Below are 19,818 nucleotides of genomic sequence, written 5' to 3' on the forward strand. Positions count from 1 at the left end.
CGGCCGGCGCCCGGCCCACACCCACCTCCCGGCCAGGCACACCCACCTCCCGGCCGGCGCCCGGCCCACACCCACCTCCCGGCCCGGCACACCCACCTCCCGGCCCGGAGCAGCCACCTCCCGGCCGGCGCCCGGCCCACACCCACCTCTCGGCCAGCGCCCGGATGGGCACACCCACCTCTCAGCCAGCGCCCGGTCCCGCACACCCACCTCTCGGCCGGCGCCCGGCCCACACCCACCTCCCGGCCGGCGCCCGGCCCACACCCACCTCCCGGCCGGCGCCCGGCCCACACCCACCTCCCGGCCGGCGCCCGGCCCCGCACACCCACCTCCCGGCCGGCGCCCGGCCCCGCACACCCACCTCTCGGCCAGCGCCCGGCCCACACCCACCTCCCGGCCCGGAGCAGCCACCTCCCGGCCGGCGCCCGGCCCACACCCACCTCTCGGCCAGCGCCCGGCTGGGCGCGCTGCGCACGGACAGCAGCTCGGCCTCCAGGCGCTGCCGGTCGGCCTCCAGGCGCTCCAGCTCGTCCGGGGAGCGCTTCTGCGGGGTGACGAACTGCAGCTCCTTCAGCAGCTCCTCCTTCTCGTGGAGCAGCATCAGCTTCTCCTTCTCCACGTCCAGCGCCCCCGGCCAGGCCTCGCTGTCCAGCTTCGACAGCTCGATCTTCAGGTTGGCCATGCTGCAACGGAGGCGGCAGTGAGCGGGAGCGGGAGCGGGAGGAGGAACCGCACGGCTGAGGCGGGCGGACGCGGGCCCTGTGAGCCTCGCCGGGGGTGAGCCCTGAAGGGGGGGTGAGCCCCGAAGTGGGGGTGAGCCCCGAAAGGGGAGGGTGAGCCCCTTAGAGGGGGGTGAGCCACGAAAGGGGGGGTGTGAGCCTCGCCGGGGGTGAGCCCTGAAATGGGGGGTGAGCCCTGAAAGGGGGGGGTGAGCCCGCCGGGGGGGGGGGGGAGGGGTGTGAGCCCGCCGGGGGAGGGAGGGGGGTGAGCCCGCCGGGGGGAGGGAGGGGGGTGAGCCCGCCGGGGGGAGGGGTGTGTGAGCCCGCCGGGGGGAGGGCGAGGGGAGGGGGAGGGGGTGAGCCCGCCGGGGGAGGGGGAGGGGGTTGAGCCCGCAGGGGGGAGGGGGTGAGCCCGCCGGGGGAGGGGGGGGGTTGAGCCCGCTGGGGGAGGGGGGTGAGCCCGCTGGGGGAGGGGGGGGGGGTGAGCCCGCCGGGGGAGGGGGGAGGGGGGTGAGCCCGCCGGGGGAGGGGTGTGAGCCCGCTGGGGGAGGGGGGAGGGGGTTGAGCCCGCCAGGGGAGGGGGGTGAGCCCGCGGGGGAGGGGGGAGGGGGGTGAGCCGCTGGGGGAGGGGGGTGAGCCCGCCGGGGGGGAGGGGGGTGAGGCCCGCGGGGGGGAGGGGGGGAGGGGTGTGAGCCCGCGGGGGAGGGGGGAGGCTGGGGGGTGAGCCCGCCGGGTGGGAGGGGGAGGGGGGTGAGCCCGCCGGGAGGAGGGGGAGGTGGGTGAGCCCGCCGGGGGAGGGGGAGGGGGGTGAGCCCGCCGGGGGAGGGGGGAGGGGGGTGAGCCCGCCGGGGGAGGGGTGTGAGCCCGCTGGGGGAGGGGGGAGGGGGGTGAGCCCGCCGGGGGAGGGGGGGGGGGGGTGAGCCCGCCGGGGGAGGGGTGTGAGCCCGCTGGGGGAGGGGGGAGGGGGTTGAGCCCGCCAGGGGAGGGGGGTGAGCCCGGCCAGTCTCCGGCCTGGCTCTGCTTAGCTGTCACGGCGTCCCCGCCCCTCCTCTGACGCGGTGAGCGCACCCTCCCTGGGGAAAGGTGAGGTCCCAGCACACGGAGCGCCACCCAGGGGCCTGGACCCTGGCCGGAGGCGGGAGGCCCCGGAGGCCCCGGTGAAGCTGCGGAGCCGGCGTTACAGATCCGTCCCGCGGGGGAGACCGTCCCCAGGTGGCGGGGGCACGGAGCCGCTCTCCCGGCACACGGCCCTGTGGCTGCATCGCCGGTGTGAGCGGGGGCAGCGAGGAGGAGGAGGGGAAGCAGCGAAGGGAAACGGCCGTTTCATCATTCCGCCCGACCCCGCGTTTCCCTGGGCACAGCCTTCCCCTCGATGGCCGGTGCCCTCCCGACCTCGAGGCTGCTCAGACCACCGCAGACCGGTGCCGGCGGCTGCCGGCCTGCTCGCTCACAGCCCGGGGCCTGCACCCTCCCCAGCTGCCCCAGGACCGGCCCGGAAAGCAGGCGGTGAGCCCACAGCACGCTCCCCGGCCCCGGGAAGCCGGCCGCCGCCCGGCACGAAGCCACAGGCGTTAAAACTGGTCGGTGAAGTGTTGTTGGGAGAGACCAGGTGGCCTGCCCAGCTCACGTGGTTAGTAATCTGTGGTGCAAAGCCGAGGACGCTCCCGGGAAACTGAGTCACGTTGGTAACAGAGGCTGCGCAGAGGCAAACAGTGGCTGTAGGCGGATCAAGTGATCACTTCGCTAAAGTCAGGCAGCCTCTGAGAACTCCGGTAATGCTCATCAATGCCACCACCAGCGGCAGTGCCTACACGTCCGTACACCTCCTGTGCCCCCCCAGGCTCCCAGCCGCGGACTGGGCGCTCAGCAGGTGGTGATGCAGCCCACCCCGTCTGCCTACACGGCACAGCAGCAGCAGCATTAAAATCTTAAAGGAAAATCACACCGAACGTTTCAGTTCGGCTCTCGCCCTCAGAGTACCCAGGTGCCCTGTATCGCGGACACCAGCTGTCTGCCTGCTGGGCAAGAACGGCGAGTCCCTCCGCTCGCTCGCAGCCACGGGGAGGAGGACAGGGTGTGACGGGCTCGGCGGGGGAAAGGAGGGGAGGAGAGCTCCCGTCCTCCGGGAACTGGCCCTGGACAGTCCCCTCCATGTTCTTCGGCTTCCCAGGGAGGGAAAGGGGAAACAGGGAGCAGAGAGGGGCTCTGAGCCCTGACTTCTAAGACACCAGGGAGCGAGCGAGGAAGTGAGCGTGCGGGAGCGCCCAGCAGATGGCGCTGCAGGAGCGGCGGTGAGCCGGGAGCCGCTGCTGGCACGCTGGGGAGCCGGCCGCCGGCCAGCAGGCTGCGCCCCGCCCGGCCTCACCTTCTTTTGGCTTCTTCGTACTGCAGACTCAGCCTGACCTTCTCGGCCAGATTCGACCTGCTTCTCGCTCCGATCTGGTGGAAAACAAGAGGGGAGAAGTCCATGAGTCTGCTCAAGAAGGAAGGTCCCTGGCTCTGCTTCTGGGGGCCCAGTCCTGGGAGCGCCAGGGGCCGGGACCGACACTGAGACGCACGGAGGGGCCGAGGAAGGCACTGCCCTGCGGCCTCCGGGAGGCAAACGCCGCCCCCCCCCCCCTTTTTTATGTTTCATTTTTAAAAATTTATTATTTATATTTATTTTTCAAAAGGACAAGGACAGGGGGGTTACACGGGCCACCCCAGCAGGGTAACCCACAGCCCCCCTCCCCGGTGCCCCCGCTGGGACAACCATTTGCAGTTCCCATCGGCCCACGAGGGATCCGCGTGGGGCCGGATGCTGGGAGCGGACCTCTGGCACCTCCCCCCTCCCCCGCCACTCCCCCTGCTCACGCTCCCTAGAGCGCTCTGCTGGTCTCCGTCTCCAGTGGGCGCTCCTCTGCCAGGTGGCTCTGACCACCCGCCCAGGGCCAGGGAGTGCCCAGCCCCATGGGCCTCAGGCAGGAGCCCCGAGCCGATCAGTCCCACTCCCACCCACCCACCCACCCGCCTTGTCCCGAGGGAAAGGAAGAGCAGAGCTGAGGGTCCCGCTGGGCGTGTCAGGCTACACGCCATCCTCAGTGCCCACTGCTCTGAGCGCCCCTTCCTCTGCGCCCTAACACGGCCCTTTCGGTTCACGCGTGTGTCTCTCAAAGACCTTCACGTCGTTTCTCCCCACATCAAACTGGAGGTGAAAAGTATCCGGTACGGCCGAAACCGGTTTGGCTCAATGGATAGAGCGTCGGCTTGGGGACTGAAAGGTCCCGGGTTCGATTTCGGTCAAGGGCATGTACCTTGGTTGTGGGCATATCCCCAGTAGGGGGTGTGCAAGAGGCAGCTGATCGATGACTCTCTCTCATCGATGATTCTAACTCTCTATCCCTCTCTCTTCCTCTCTGTAAAAAATCAATAAGATATATATTAAAAAAAGAAAATAAAATAAAAGTATCCGGTACGGCTTCTGGTGCCCGAGCGTCGATGAAGGCGCCCGGGTCAGGAAAGCTTATGGGCTGGAGCTAATTTCCTCCCTTTGCCCCGGAGCCACAGTTTCCTTCCTTAGCTCCCGGCTGCACACGACGTGAAGTAAACGACGTCAGACACTCATTTCTCAGACAGGCAGGCCCTTCACTGCCCTCTAGCTGCTGTACTGTCCCAGGCGCCGAAGAGAACAGACATCCTCGGGGACGCACTGCCACCTGCGGGCGGCACCCCGGCGGGCACGGCTCACCTCCCCGGAGATGCTGGTCTGGGACCCGGCATCCAGGGTCTGCCTGGAGAGGGAGAGGTGAGAGCTGGCGGGACTGGCCCTCAGGTCTGGCTCCGACCTGCCGATGCTCTGGTCCAGGTGGAACCGCTCCTGCAGCTTGGCCAGGCTCTGTTGGGGAGACACAGAGGACTCCGTAAGCTCAGCGCCTACGGGCACAGCGCTTCACGGCAGAAGTGAACGCAAAGAACAGATCTTCATGGAAGACACAACGGCTGCATTTTAGTGGGCACCGGGCACTTTACGTTATTGAAAAAATAAGAGCAGAATACAGTTTTGCACATACACATGAAATGAGCTATCTTAACTTTCCCAGGACACTCCGGGAGTTCTTGGCCCTGCGAATAATGGTATCTTTATCGTTAATTCGTATGTTTCTTATTTTTGGAATTCCATTCTGAGAAGCCTCTATTTTGATAAGAACTGCACACTTCACACAGCCGAAAGGAGGGAAGCACGGGATCCCTACGATGCAATCTCGCTTGAGACGCAGTGAGGAAATGGCGTACGTAGCCGGCATCTCGCGTGGCGCCGCTGTACGCCTGGACAGACCCGGGGGATAAGTCAGAGAGGGGGAAACTGAGGCCCAGAGGTCCCTGTGCGGACTGCGCGGCACTGCTGAGGCGGCACGCCTGGTGGAAGAGTGAGTCCAGGGCACCGGCCTCGGTCAGCACTGGGGGCGGCGGACGGGCCAGCCTGAGTGGGAGGTGCGAGCCAGCAACAGGCTGGAGAAGGAAAAACCAACGCTAAGCGGCCACCAACGCAAAACAGACTCCCCAAACACGAGTGAAAACGGTGAGAAACTACCAACTTCACGAAGAACAGACTTGATCCTGGTATTTAAAATCCTCATAAGAAATTAGAACCATCAGAATCATATATATATATATATATATATATATATATATACACACACACACACACACACACACACACACACATATATATTTTAACCTAACTTTCTCCGTTTCCTTTCAAAGGGATATTTATACAGAATGTGTCCACAAGAGGGATAAACCTTAAATGCTCACATCAAATAATATGTCACAGAGGATGGCTTAGTGAAGCTGGTAAGTCTTTCCAGTTTTTCCATCTGTGCAAGGAAAAGACCAGCATTTTCCAACCTGCCTGTGACGACCATGCACTCGATCAGTCTAGTCCTGACTAGTTGTTTTTTTTGTTTTTTTGTTTTTTTTTTAAGAAATAAGGGCCTAGGACAGGAAGTGAGTGCAAGACCGGCACTGAGTGCAGGCACGGTTCCGTGAGATCTGTTCCGTGTGTATCCACAGGGGAAGATGTCTGTGTGTGAGTGGGCTTTGCCATTAAATATATTTCTTTCTGTGCGTTGTGGTCAAAGAGGTTGGGAAGCCACAGAAGATACCCGATGCCACTCCAGCTCTGCTGCTGGTTTCTGTGTTTACTGATTAATTGTTTTATAAGAGGGCCCCAGGGCGGACTGAAATCGCCCGAGGAGGCCCCTCGCCGCCCAGGGCTGTGAGGAGGCGCCCGTCTCCCGCCCCCGCCTCCTCGGGGCCACCCTCGCAGCCTCGCTGCGCACACAGCCTCCTGCGGATGGGTCGTTACGGCGTGACGGCCTTTAGCACGTCAGCTCTTCAACATACGGGATCCTGGAGACATTAAAAGGGAATCTCCTTTCCATTTAATCTGGCTAGTGTATAAACCCAAAGTTTATAGGAAGAATCCAAGATGACCTAGCATTGCTGACTGCTATACATTTGTTCGAGTTCCATTAACTTTTTTTCAAGTGACCTGTATTACGTGCATTTCAGAAATGATTGATTGAATCATCAGGACCACTGTGAAGCGAAGGCAGAATGCACCCAAATAAAGTCCTGTCTGTGTTATGATGGTGGTAACACCCCTGGGTGAGACCTGGAGGCCTGTGTGATTTCCTGAGATCCTACTTTTCTGTGCCGTGACTTCCTGGTCTGCGAATCTGGGATGACAAAAGTGCCCATCTTCAGGGTGCGGTGATAACTAAATGAGTTATTTCTAAGCAAGGTGCACAGAGATTGCCTGGCGCAGAGCCAATACTTCAGGAATTTGTTATTATTACTGTTGTCTTTCCTATTGGATCTCTCAAATCACTTCAAAACTGCCAAAATGCAAAATCACATGGGTTCAAGGACGTTTACCTACGTTCAGCTAGCATTTTGAAAACTGGCACGAAGTAGCTGAATGTAGTAAGTTCAGAGGTTCCATTGGGAATGCAAACGTCACCACTGGCTCTAACACTTTCCCTACGAGATAGACGAAAGCCTCACTGGGCTGGGGGAAGGCTCCAACTATCTGAAATACAGACACTTCTCCGCGCTGTGCTGTCATGGATGGAGGAGGGCGGAGGCAGAGATGTCTGATATACAGAGACCTCTCTGTGCTGTGATGGCCATGGATGGAGAAGGGGAGGAGACCTTGGCTGTCTGCTAAGTGGAGACACTGGGAATGCAGACTGCAGATCACTGCCCGGTGGTGGGTTTTTTTGTTTCCACACACAGGGCTGGGTCACTGGGAGCTGAGCTGTATGTTGAGGTTCCAGGGGTAGGGAGGGGCTCTCCTGTGGCCAGCAGACCTGCTAGGGGACCGACCACCCAGACACCCCCTTCGAGGCCAGCACTGCCCACGCCACTCGGATCACCACCTGGTGGAGGAGCTTTTCCAAGGTCCTCACATAGATCCCCACCCCTCAAGGCAGACCGTCTACCTCGTGAGGGCAGGAGCCATGCCCTCCCCAGGTCCCGGGCCGAGGACCAGGGGCTTAGGGAACCCGGCCTGGAGTTTCGGTGAGCCGCAGGGCGGGCGCACACGGATGCTAATCTCCGTGCGTGGGTGGCTCCGGGACCCACCACTCACTGACTCGCAGGCCAGGGGCCCTGGGAGCGGGGCTTCCCTCCAGGCAGCGCTGGGGCCCGGTCCGCCGAGGGAAGGGTGACGGAGGGCCCTCGGACCCGGACGGAGAAGTCTGCCTCCGGGGAGTTTCTGGCCCCGCACGTGGTTGGACTTGGCCAGGAGCCCCCTAACACACCTGCATCAGGTCCTGCTTCTCCTTCTCCCCCGAGCTGATCGCCTTCCTGATGGACTTCAGCTCTGTGAGAATGGCTTTGGCCTCGCTGAGCTCATAGCCGCTCTGGCCTCCCGACATCTTCTTATCAATTCTGTTCAAAGGAAAAGAGAGGGGGGGGAGGGAGAGAGAGGGAGAGAGAGAGAGGGAGAGAGAGAGAGAGAGAGAGAGGGAGAGAGAGAGAGAAGGAAAAAAGTTAAAGAGTGACCGAGTACAGGTTCACCAGTCGGGAGGGACTGGTCTGGGGTGGGTTAGCTGGCTGGCCTTCCTCCTCCATCTTTCATCTCTTTTGACGCTAACTGACAATATAATAAAATATTAGCATTATTTGCTGACTTTTTTGTTCTTAATTTGAGGACTACCATTTTATATTTTTCCCTAAATTTAAAAAAAAAACACACACACAAAAAAACTTTAGGGGTGTGTGTCCCTGTAATGAATGTTTATCGGTGTCTTAGTCTGTTCTGGAAGAGAAAAAATTGCCATCCGTGCCCCTTCCCAGGAAGAAGTCCCCGGGGCCAGGCTTCCCGGGACCTGTGCTTGTGTGCTGGGGCCTCACCATCTATCTCCCCTCCAGTCCGAGTGCACACGGTGTGCGTGAGTGTGTGTGTGTGTGTGTGTGTGTGTGTGTGTGTGTGCAGGGCCAGATGCCTCTTCCTGGTCTCCACCTACACTCACGCGACACTGTCGCTCCGGCCAAGGTCACCTCTGGGGCCACCGAGCGAATGGCATGAATAACTTAGAGGATAAAACCCCGTTCGCTTGTCCCGCAGAAACCGCTGCACCAAGCGAAGAGAGCCCGGGCTCAGGTTACGCTGGAACTCCAGCTCCACAGGGACGGACTCTGTGGTGACAAGGGAGACGTGCAGAAGCCTGCACTGGATTCCGCTGGAATCTTTTCCTGAGATACACTCTGTCTGAACCCCCCGGAGAAGCCCGGCAGCGCCAGGAATGGGCTCCTGGGCGAGCATGGGCCCGGGCCATCGATTTCTACCCGATGTCCCGGCAGTAGGTGCCGAGGCGGGAACGGGAGCAGCTGTGCTTGTCGCCGGGGGGACAGACAGATGGACGGACGGACGGACAGGGAGGCTGCTGTGTCAGACACCAGTCCTCCCCCTCCGGCCGGGGGCCAGCAGCCCGGCGGGAGAATGCCTGCGTTTCTACAACAAGCGGCGATTGTGTTCCTGAGGAATGTTATTGACAGATTCTTCAGCATGCCTGGGATTCCTGTGAAAACGGGAGACAACCCGGCTTTGTGTCCGCGACATAACAGAGACGGCGAGTTTGGCTAACCTTCGGCCCCCGGTGGGGACGCGGCCGCACGTTCACGGGCCCGAGGGACGTTAACGTGTGGCTCCGCGCCGGGCGGTGCTCCCGAACCCGTCCCTCTTCCCCTCCGGCCACAGCGCCCCCTTCAGGCTGCGGCCCGACCGCTGAACCACACGTGTGTCCCCTGGCTCTGCCCACAGGTCAGGGCCCTCGAGCCACGGGACTCTTAGAAGAGCCACATGTACCCTGGCCCGGGCTCCTAACACAGGCCTGGGTCACACAGACACAGGCTACTTTATCCCTCCCCCCCATGCCTCTAGCACGTGCTCATATCTGAGAACACAGGGTGGGCGTGTCTGAGAGAACATCGTGGTCGGATTCCAGGTGAGTGGGCAGAGAAGAGGAGCCACCGACCAGTGTCTGAGAGTCAAGTCACACGACTGGCGGTCCAGAGCGACTGGGCCTCCGAGACACAACTCATCACCCAGCACGTGGACAATCACAGTGTCTGCCCCGCCCTCACACGGGGCCTTCCGAAGGGGCGCCGTGCCAGCTGGGCCTGCCCTGAGGGGGACGGGACACTGCGTGGAGGGAATCCCTGCAAACACCGCCCCGTGGCGGGTGCAGAGCCTGCATCGCAGGGGAGGGAAGTCAAGGAGCTGAACGCCTTCGGGGACGAGGCCCTCCAGCCTCTGTCTGTGGGCATGGGCTGTGAGCCTGCTTCCTCCTGGCCCGGGAGGCCCTGTGGGTGGGGGGCAGCAGGCCCTGTGGGTGGGGGGCAGCAGGCCCTGTGGTGGGGGCAGCAGGCCCTGTGGTGGGGGCAGGGAGGCCCTCTGGGTGGGGCAGCAGGCCCTGTGGGCGGGGGTGGGAGGCCCTGTGGGTGGGGGCGGGAGGCCCTGTGGGTCCTTGAACCTGAGACAGGCCTGGGAAGCGGGGGACGCCTCACCTCGGGTGCTGACAGGACCCTGCTCCGAGGCCAGCCCCGGGAGACTCCAGGCCAAGCTGGGGTGAGGGGGGCAGAGGCACCACCTCCAGGCCAGCCCGGGGATGCTCAGTGCAGCTGGAGGGGGATGTGGGGCACACCCTGCTCGTCCCTCTGCTCCACCTCAGGCCTGGAGCCGCCCGCAGGCACGGAGCTGAGCGAGCTTTCACCGGTTTCCCTGGGTCTCCCATGAGGAGTAACAACACCAGCTCTTCCCGGAGGCAGAGATCCCGTGTGCAGGCTGGATCCCCCGTGTGCAGGCTGGATCCCCCGTGTGCAGGCTGGATCCCCCGTGTGCAGAGCTCTGAGCTCCTGCCTGTGTGCTTCCCTGAGAAACGCCGTGTGGGCCCTGCACCTGCAGGAGCTGGGGGGCCGGGAGCCACCCCGAGGCCTCAGGCCGTATACTCACTGCTGCAGCGTCTCGAAGCCTTGTTCCTTGTAGAGCAGCTCCTGCTTCATCTGCGAGAGCTCCCGCTTCAGCTTCTTAACCTTCGGGGAGAAATCAGCGTGAGCACGCGAGTGTGTGAATAATTAGCAGCCCCGCTTTAAAAGATAACCCGTCAGTAAACTATTAAACACACGGACACGGCCCTGAGTTGAACATTCACTCTGCTGGTTTCACCTGGACAGGAATTCTGTGCCTGGTGGTTAATTGTGTGTAAGTTATCCGTGGCCAACGTTACTGCAGGTATTAACCCTCCGCGTCCAGCTAGCAGCGCTCCTGGGCGCGCCCCCTCACCACCGTCTCCAGTTCGTGATAAGCAGCCGGGAAGGGAGCGGCGGGCTCCACACCACGGCCTCGCTAACTCTGCCTCTCCGACACGCCAGCAGCGCGCCACCGGCTCCCGCACATGATGTTCCCTCTGCGGGAGCACACCCCCTCCGGTGGCCAGTCGCTCAGGTCTCAGACAGCACAAGCCCTGACTGAGTTACAACCGTGTGTCCCTGGCCTGCCTTCCGACAAGAAGCAAAGCTAACTGCTCTCTGAAGGATGACAAGATCATCCCACGCCTTAAGCTATCTTCTTGTGTTTTCACACATAAGGCTCTTACTACAAAGCAAGCGGCTGTCAGAGGTCAAATACTGACCCCAAATCAAAACCATTCTTCAGACCACACTGAAGAATGCAACCTATAAGAAACCTAGGTATTATCCTAATCAACACACGGAACTTAAAACGTACCATATTTTCCGGTGTATAAGACGACTTTTGAACCGGAAAAAAAAGTCAACCGAAAATTGGGAGTCATTCATTAAAAATCTAATTGAAAAAAGAACTGGTGTTAACTCGGAAGTGGAGGGTAGTCTTATACAGTGAATATAGGCCTAAACCTATGTTTTAACTGTAAAATTAGGGGGTCGTCTTATACGCCGGAAAAATACGGTAAGTGTGATTATTTTGTTGAAAAAAATTACATATCAATGTTCAGAGCTTGGGCAAGTATCCAAACAATTAAACAGAAATCTTGGGACTAAGACCTTACCCTCAGCCGCGTGGTGGAGATCTCCGCTTTCAGAATGTCGGGGTCGTACTTGGTGCTCGACGAGGACCCAGAGAACACTTCCAGGGAGAGAGGAAAACAGGCTGTCACCGGCGAGAGCTCAGAACTCACACTCTACAAACCAGTCCCGTGCGTGCACGGGTACTGACTGCATCATTTCGCTACTGTCATTCATCAGACTCTTAAGTATGAACAATAATCTTAAAGGCTTCATAATAAAAAATTAAAAAAAAAAAAAAAAAACAACTCAAGAAAGCCGAAACCGGTTTGGCTCAGTGGATAGAGCGTCGGCCTGGGGACTGAAAGGTCCCGGGTTCGATTCCAGTCAAGGGCATGTACCTTGGTTGCGGGCACATCTCCAGAAGGGGGTGTGCAAGAGGCAGCTGGTCGATGTTTCTCTCTCATTGATGTTTCTAACTCTCCATCCCTCTCCCTTCCTCTCTGTAAAAAAAAATCAATAAAATATATTAAAACAAAACAAAACAAAAAAAACAACTCAAGAAAGACACGTGTCATAGGGACCCTGGTACTGGTTTCTTCTGAGTTCACCAGTGAATAAAGTCTGTGGCACATGCCGTCTATCAGCTTCGTGTCACCCCGAAAGCCACCGTTTCAGGGGATGTCTGAGCCACATGCTGCTGCTTCCAGCGAGGCCACCCCAGTCCCGTCTGGGAGGTGAGGGGGCCAGGGGAACGTCATTCCAATGGCCCGGTTCCTCCCACGACAAAGAGTGTCAGGGCAGCCAAACGGCTACTCACCTGCCTTCCTCTGAAAGAGCAAAAACAGACTCAAAAATGAATAAAGGCCAGCAGGCAGAGGGGGAGCAGACACAGGAAGAATGTGTGGCCCCCATCAGGGGCCTCACTGAGAGGTCTCCCCCGCTGAGCGGGAACAGGGCCCGGAGGAAACCCCAGCGGCCCCGGGCCTTGCCCCCGTGCCGCGTGGCCTGGGCTCCGTGGCAGTGGCCCCCGGGTTCCGTGGCAGTGGCCCCCGGCTCCGTGGCAGTGGCCCGGGCTCCATGGCAGTGGCCCCCGGGTCCGTGGCAGTGGCCCGGGTTCCGTGGCAGTGGCCCGGGTTCCGTGGCAGTGGCCCCCGGGTCCGTGGCAGTGGCCCCGGGCTCCGTGGCAGTGGCCCGGGCTCCGTGGCAGTGGCCCCGGGCTCCGTGGCAGTGGCCCGGGCTCCGTGGCAGTGGCCCCGGGCTCCGTGGCAGTGGCCCGGGTTCCGTGGCAGTGGCCCGGGTTCCGTGGCAGTGGCCCGGGCTCCGTGGCAGTGGCCCCCGGCTCCGTGGCAGTGGCCCCCGGGTTCCGTGGCAGTGGCCCCCGGCTCCGTGGCAGTGGCCCGGGTTCCGTGGCAGTGGCCCCGGGCTCCGTGGCAGTGGCCCGGGACCGTGGCAGTGGCCCGGGCTCCGTGGCAGTGGCCCCGGGTCCGTGGCAGTGGCCCCGGGTCCGTGGCAGCCACGCGGACGAACTTACGGCTCGTGTGGGAGCTCGACTTCTCCTTGTAGGCGTCGTTGAGCCGCACGTACTCGTCCAGGGCCAGGGCCAGCCGCTGCTCCTTCACGTGGTACAGCTCCTTCTGCGTGTGCAGCGCGTCCCGCGCCACCGAGAGGTAGTCCTTGAGCATCTTCTCCTGCTCCCCCCGCCACTGTTTCCTGGGGTCTTCGATCTGCGTGGTCTCTGGGAGCACAGGAGGGTCATTCTTCAGCATTCATGCTGTTGTTGTTATTATTATTATTGTTTAAGCTTTCTTTAAAACATAGCTGGCCTCCAGGTAATGCATTAGTATATGCAAAGGGACGTCCCCAGGAATGGGACAGTTTTTGCTTTATGTTGCCCAGTCCTCCCCTCCAGCCTCCCCTTTCAGGTCCTTGTCAACAGTGTGTTGTCCCTGTGAACCCATCAGACACCACGGTCACAGTGAGAGTACCCACAGCGGAGATGGGGTCCCTCCTCTCGGAGTTCCCCGGCCCCCCAGCCCCTAGGAAGAAAACACCACCTGGGCCAGCATTCACAGCCCTGCATGGCCCGAACCTGCCCACCTTCCTGGGCACACGCTTCCACATGCACACATGCTTCCATGCACACACCTTATTGCACACACACACCTCCATACACACACACACACACACACACACACACACACACCTTCATGCACACACGCACCTCCATACACACACACACACACCTCCATGCACACACACACACACCTTCATGCACACACACACCTCCATGCACACACACACACACACACACACACACACACACACGCTTCCATGCACAATGCCAGGCTGCCTCCAATCAGTGCTGCGCAGGGTCCCTCTGCAGACCAGCGTCCGCCCGGAACTGCCACGTGCCCATGGCGATGAGTAAGGCGCCAAGAGGCGACGTTTAAACATTGTGTACAGCTACTGTATGTCTGCGGGCTCTAATACCAGCCCCCGCCGCCCTCAGCCACACTGCCTTCCTTTCCTCCCTCCCAAGCCCTGCCTTCCGTGGCCTCCGCTGTGGTCTTCCTTCTGCCGGAAGCTTCTGGTTCCCCCATCTCCAAGTTCTAGGGCCCGGGTAGGGCATTCTCGTCCGGGCCCACGCCCTTCCCTAAGCAGCCAGCAGCGCGCGCCCCCCGCCCCCTCCCCCTCCCAATGGCAGGAGCCTTTGTTCTGTCCAGCCATGGAGGTTTGTCCCTCCGCATTCCACTGCCCTCCTCACTCCCCCTTCAGGGGACCAGCCTGAGGCTCTGAACTCCAGGGGAAGGAGACTGCACTGGGGCCGCCTGGCCCAGGCCAGGCCAGGGCGGTCCCAGCGGGATGCAGGAAGATCGCCTCCTAAACCCTCGAGGCTCTGACAGGACTGATCGGGCGGCTTTTCGATGGAAGATGGTGCATTATGTGAAAAAAGCCATTTTTAATACCCTAAGTATAATATAATCCCACTGGGGGTGTATTTAGAGCTGAGTGTGTGTGTGTGTGTGTGTGTGTGTGTGACTGTGAACAAGGAAATGTCTTTAAGGATACACACTCACAGGTTTAGGGTGCGGAGTTACCTCTGGGTTGTGTAACTATGGACAATATTTTACTTTCTGTTATTTACCTGCATTTTCTACTTTCCACCTATGCACATTGATTCTTCTTGTGAAATTTCTTTTTAAAGGGGAAAGAATAACAGACACAGGTAAGGAGGGTCTGAATTAGGAAAAAGGCAGCGGAAAGAAGGCTGAAGGACCGAATCTGAGATTACGGAACAGAGAAAAAGATCATCAAGGACCCACAAAATGGTTCTCCGTTGTTCAAGTCAGTAACCATGAGGACTAGAACATTTCCCCACAAACCATACCATCAGAGGGGATCTGAAGAATCCCGTTTTGTGTCTGTGTGTTTTGAAGTTCTGACAACGGAACAAGTCACCGTGTCCTAAGCCGGCAACGTCTGTGGAGACCGGGGGGATCAGCCGGGAGTCCCGGGGAGAGTGGTGAGCAGCGGGCCAGGGCCGCTGTAGGCGGAGGCAGGGCGAGGGGAGGGCACCCCAGGGGAGTGACTCAGAGGAGTCCAGGCCGCTGAGGAGAGAGACAGCGTGGAGTGGGAAGAGGGCGGGTTCAGGGGAGGGGTGGCCGCCCGCGTCACCTCCACACCCGGTGGAGAAACAGGGACCCCTCGGACAAGGACGGGGAACGTGTGGACGTTCACTCGGCAGTGACACGGCTGACAACAGAGTCAGCACCTGGTGTAAATGTTTTCTTTATAAAACACATTAAGTTTCTGCTCCTAGGAAAACAGAAAGGATGAAATAAGGCAGGGATGAAACAGATGGGGCCCTGATTTATTTTCTTTCTTCTGACGTGGGGGTGGGGAACCTTGTGTTCTGCCAAGGGCCGTTTGGAGATGTATAACATCATTCGCGTAGTATCAATGTAAAGCTCCTGGATTTGTGGAGATTCGAGTCCCGCCTGTGGTTGCCTTGGCAGGGCCAGACCAAACGATTGCTGGCTTCCCTGGGCTCAGGGGAACAACCCACCGAGAGTGTCCCCAATACCGGAGGGCGGCCCCACGCCTGGCCTGGCCCCCGGCTGCTCTGCCGCTAACACAGGGGCTGGTTGGGGGTCATGAGGAGGAGGCACACCGCACCCCAGCTCTCCCACTGACGACACCCCGAAACCACGGACAGGGGGCGGAAAACACTCGGAGCCGGGCTCTGCAGTCAGAATACGCCGGGCCTGCGGGGGGAACAGAAGGGGTGGGAGCCAGACCCCAGGAAAGAGGCGGCGGGGCGGCAGAAAGGAGGGTGAGGGTGAGGGTGAGGGAGTGTCTAGGTTTTTTGCGCTTTTTAAGTCGGGTTGTCTTTTCAATGTTGATTTTCCGGAGTCAGTCACCCGTCCTGGATCCGGGTTCTTTGTCAGATATGTGTACTGTACATATCCAACCCGGATATTGTATTCAGCAGCACATCCTCTAAAATGTGTCGTGTGAAGACTCCATTCGCAAAATCAAACACACTCCCTTGTGTGGAGACTCTTTTCACAAAACCCACACACGGCGTTTGCAGGACGTTCTAGGCCAGGGAAAGGAAGCTGTGACAGCGGAATTCGGAAGCCCTGGCCGCCTGGAGGGGGCGGGCATGGGGGAGGGGCAGGAGGGAACTGACAGGTTGTGAGCACACTCGGTATTGTGACCAGAATGGCACCTGCCAGATCTCACTGAAATACACACTTAACATCTGTGCGTTTTCTTATAGGCAAATGAGACCTAAGGAAACACTAAGGAAAAGACCAAAAATTAGGGTACAGTAAGTCTGACCTTACCGAAAAGTTATTTACTTCTGATTTTAGTAATAATATCGACATCTCACAGACAGTATTTCATGATCACCTTCTGGTTAGTTAATTCCCCCCCGCCCCCCAACATCCATACCCCCTCTCCCCCTCTCACCCACGCAAAGGTGCGTTCCGCCATCAAACACGAGGCCTGTTACAACCACCACTGCCAAGGTCAGATCTTTTACTCACAGATATCTAATGGTGCTACACGGAAATAGTGTTAAACAGCCAAACATGCTCTGCCTTGTTTTTTATTCAAATAAAGAGAAAATAATGCTGAGACCGTCCAATGTCAGGACACCCACCACATATGCGTGGGCAGCTGCTGGGAGAAGGTAGCGCCGGGGCTGTCGGTGAGATTAATGAGCTGGCGGAGCGGGCCTCTGGGCGGGAACCGCCGCCTGTGCGTACCCGGGCCCTGCGGGGCCAGGCCCCGGGCGCTGGGAGACCCCCACGGCGCCAAAGCAAAGGAGGAGGCTTAGAAGCGGCCATTCTGATAATTGAGACTTTAAATACTCCGAGTGGTGCTTTCCGAAGCACAATTCATACTTGAAATGCACTTCAATCTCTTCAGAAACTACCAAGAAGCTTCTCTCTCCTCCGTGAGTTAAACTATAAGCTCTTTCTTCCTTCTACATGTCAGAGGGAATCATTACACCAGGGGTAAAGAAGATGCAGTCCTTGGCCTCGATTTATGAGAGAAACATAAGAATGGGTCATTTAATGCAACATGAGGAGAGGTTTTTAAAACCCCTGAGGACCTGGTACAGCAATACCGGGGCCGGGGCCTCAATCAGGAGGCGGTGGGACCAGCGAGGTGGAGGCTGGGGACCACAGGGCCTAGGGGAGCAGGGGGCCTGGGCGGGCGGACCCCAGAGGGCGGGGCAGTGGCCAAGAGCGAGGGCCCGGGGCTGGGCAGACAGTGCTTGGGGCTAAAACCAACAGACGGAAGAAAGGCCGAGGAGGCCCGGGCACAGCGAGTGCCCTCTGTGCCAGGCGGACGGGGCGGGCTGGGCACACGCGGGAGGGACAGGACAGCCTGAGGGGGGAGGACTGCAGAGGCTCACGGGAGGAACCAGTGCTCCCGTCCTCTGGGCACGACCTCAGAGACCAGCTGGCCGGCCATCAGCCTCAGGAAGAGCTGGAGTCGTCGCCAGGGAGACGTGCGGGCGCGAGCAGAAAGCCTTGCACGGCCTCACGGATAAACGAGCACCAGCTAAAAGGATCTCCTCCGTGACAGCGTTCCTAACGACTCACACGGACTACAGGACGTGAAGTTTAATAGACCTAAGAGATGTGAGATAACGGAATATACACTTACCATGTATTTCTCAGCATCTAGGAAAGCAAAGCAATTATTCTTAAGTGAAATAAACAAAATGTGTATCAGTGAGTGTCATATGCAGCCATCTGAACACCACTTTCCAGAGGTAAACAGCTACTATAAACATAACACACCCGTGCAAGCACATAAAACCCTTCAGCACGGGTGCAGAAGCGTCCATGCTGTGCCAGTCCTCTGCCCAGCTGGCCGTGCCAGGGAGGAGACAGTGAAAGCTCTCAGAGTGAGAGGTGTGCGCCCCTCCTGCCCCACTGCCCAAACACAGAGAACTCAGGGAGCAGAGGCAGACAAAGGCAGGGCTTCCCCTCAGCCACGGCTGTGCTCCCAGCTGGCCAAGGGCCCACCCTCACCCTCCCCTACACACACACACACACACCCTCACCGCCCCCAAATCCCCTCACCCCCCCACACCCCCCTCACACACACACACCCTCATACACATACACACCCTCACACACACACACCACCCCTCACACACACACCCTCACACACATACACACACACCCCCACACACACACTCACACCCCCCAAATTCCCTCACACCCCCACATCCCCCCACACACACCCCCCTCACACACACACACCCCCTCACACACACACACCCTCACACACATACACACCCTCACACACACACACCACCCCTCACACACATATACCCTCACACACATACACACCCACACACCCACACACCCTCACCGCCCCCAAATCCCCTCACACCCCCCACACACCTCCCTCACACACACACACCCTCACACACATACACACCCTCACACACACACCCTCACACACATACCCTCACACACACACACACTCACACCCCCCAAATCCCCTCACACCCCCACATCCCCACACACACACCCCCTCACACCCCACATCCCCCTCACACACACACCCCCTCACACACACACACCCTCACACACATACACACCCTCACACACACACACCACCCCTCACACACATATACCCTCACACACATACACACCCACACACCCACACACACACACACACCCTCACCGCCCCCAAATCCCCTCACACCCCCCACACACCTCCCTCACACACACACACCCTCACACACATACACACCCTCACACACACACACCACCCCTCACACACACACCCTCACACACATACACCCTCACACACACACACACCCCTCACACACACACCCTCACACACATACACCCTCACACACATACCCTCACACACACACACACTCACACCCCCCAAATCCCCTCACACCCCCACATCCCCCCACACACACCCCCTCACACCCCACATCCCCCTCACACACACACCCCCTCACACACATACACACCCTCACACACACACACCACCCCTCACACACATACACACCCACACACACACACACCCACACACCCACACACACACATACCCTCACCGCCCCCAAATCCCCTCACACCCCCACATCCCCCCACACACAACCCCCTCACACACATACACACCCTCACACACACACACCACCCCTCACACACACACACACCCTCACACACACCCTCTCACACACCCGCACACACACACACCCACACACATACACACCCTCACACACACCCTCTCACACACCCGCACACACACACACACACACACACACACACCCCCACACACACACACCCTCTCACACACACACCACACACACACACACCACATCACACCACACACACACACACATCACACACCCCACACACACACCTCACACCCCCTCACACACACCCACACACACCCCCTCACACACACCCCCCCACACACACACACACACACACACACACCCCCTCACACACCCGCACACAGAGCCGCGCCCTCCCACGTCCTGGGCCAGCACCTCCTGGGCCAAGCGGGGGCCGGAGGAAGCCAGCCTGACGGCGGTCATGGAGAGAGGCCAGCCCTGCCCTGAGGAACTCCCCCCGCGGGGCGGGCACACAGACGGACAGACGGACAGAGGACACCTTTCTCTCTCGCCCCCGGAGCCCCCACCCCACACACACGCCCGGACTCCTGCCGGGACGCCCCGAGGCCCAGTGGGGGAGCGGCGCCCCGCACGGCCTCCCGCCGCCAACACTTACTGTGGACGTGGTCGATGTAGTAGACACCGATCTGGGGGTCGAACCCCGCTTCCCAGCCCCACGGCAGCTCATCCCCAACACAGTCCGCGAACGACAGGGGCTTCGTCAGCCTGCAAGAGAGCAAACGGCTCAGGGACTCCGCCGCCCGCCCGGCCGGCCGCCCAGCCGCCCGTGTCCACTGTCCCGCGGCGTCCCCCTCCGCTCGGCCGCTTCCACAGTTTGCACCACTCAGCTTGAAATCTTAAAGAGAAAAGGGCACATCCTAACACCCTTCGGAC

The 19,818-nt window shown here is 59.8% G+C and overlaps 1 protein-coding gene across 1 annotated transcript in view; it reads right to left on the reverse strand.

Annotated features, from left to right (window-relative positions):
- WWC2 (WW and C2 domain containing 2) overlaps window positions 1–19,818 on the reverse strand; it is a 112,481-nt gene that overhangs the window by 33,696 nt on the left and 58,967 nt on the right. The window contains exons 2-9 of the mRNA XM_036457308.2: window positions 19,541–19,650; window positions 12,787–12,990; window positions 11,297–11,373; window positions 10,222–10,301; window positions 7,526–7,655; window positions 4,447–4,593; window positions 3,085–3,158; window positions 441–683 (exon numbers count right to left, since the gene is read on the reverse strand). Of these exons, the coding sequence (XP_036313201.1) occupies window positions 441–683; window positions 3,085–3,158; window positions 4,447–4,593; window positions 7,526–7,655; window positions 10,222–10,301; window positions 11,297–11,373; window positions 12,787–12,990; window positions 19,541–19,650 (1,065 nt within the window). The remainder of the gene's footprint in view (window positions 1–440; window positions 684–3,084; window positions 3,159–4,446; window positions 4,594–7,525; window positions 7,656–10,221; window positions 10,302–11,296; window positions 11,374–12,786; window positions 12,991–19,540; window positions 19,651–19,818) is intronic.

The sequence above is a fragment of the Pipistrellus kuhlii genome, unplaced genomic scaffold, assembly GCF_014108245.1.
Source record: "Pipistrellus kuhlii isolate mPipKuh1 unplaced genomic scaffold, mPipKuh1.p scaffold_m20_p_3, whole genome shotgun sequence".
Taxonomy (NCBI): Eukaryota; Metazoa; Chordata; class Mammalia; order Chiroptera; family Vespertilionidae; genus Pipistrellus; species Pipistrellus kuhlii.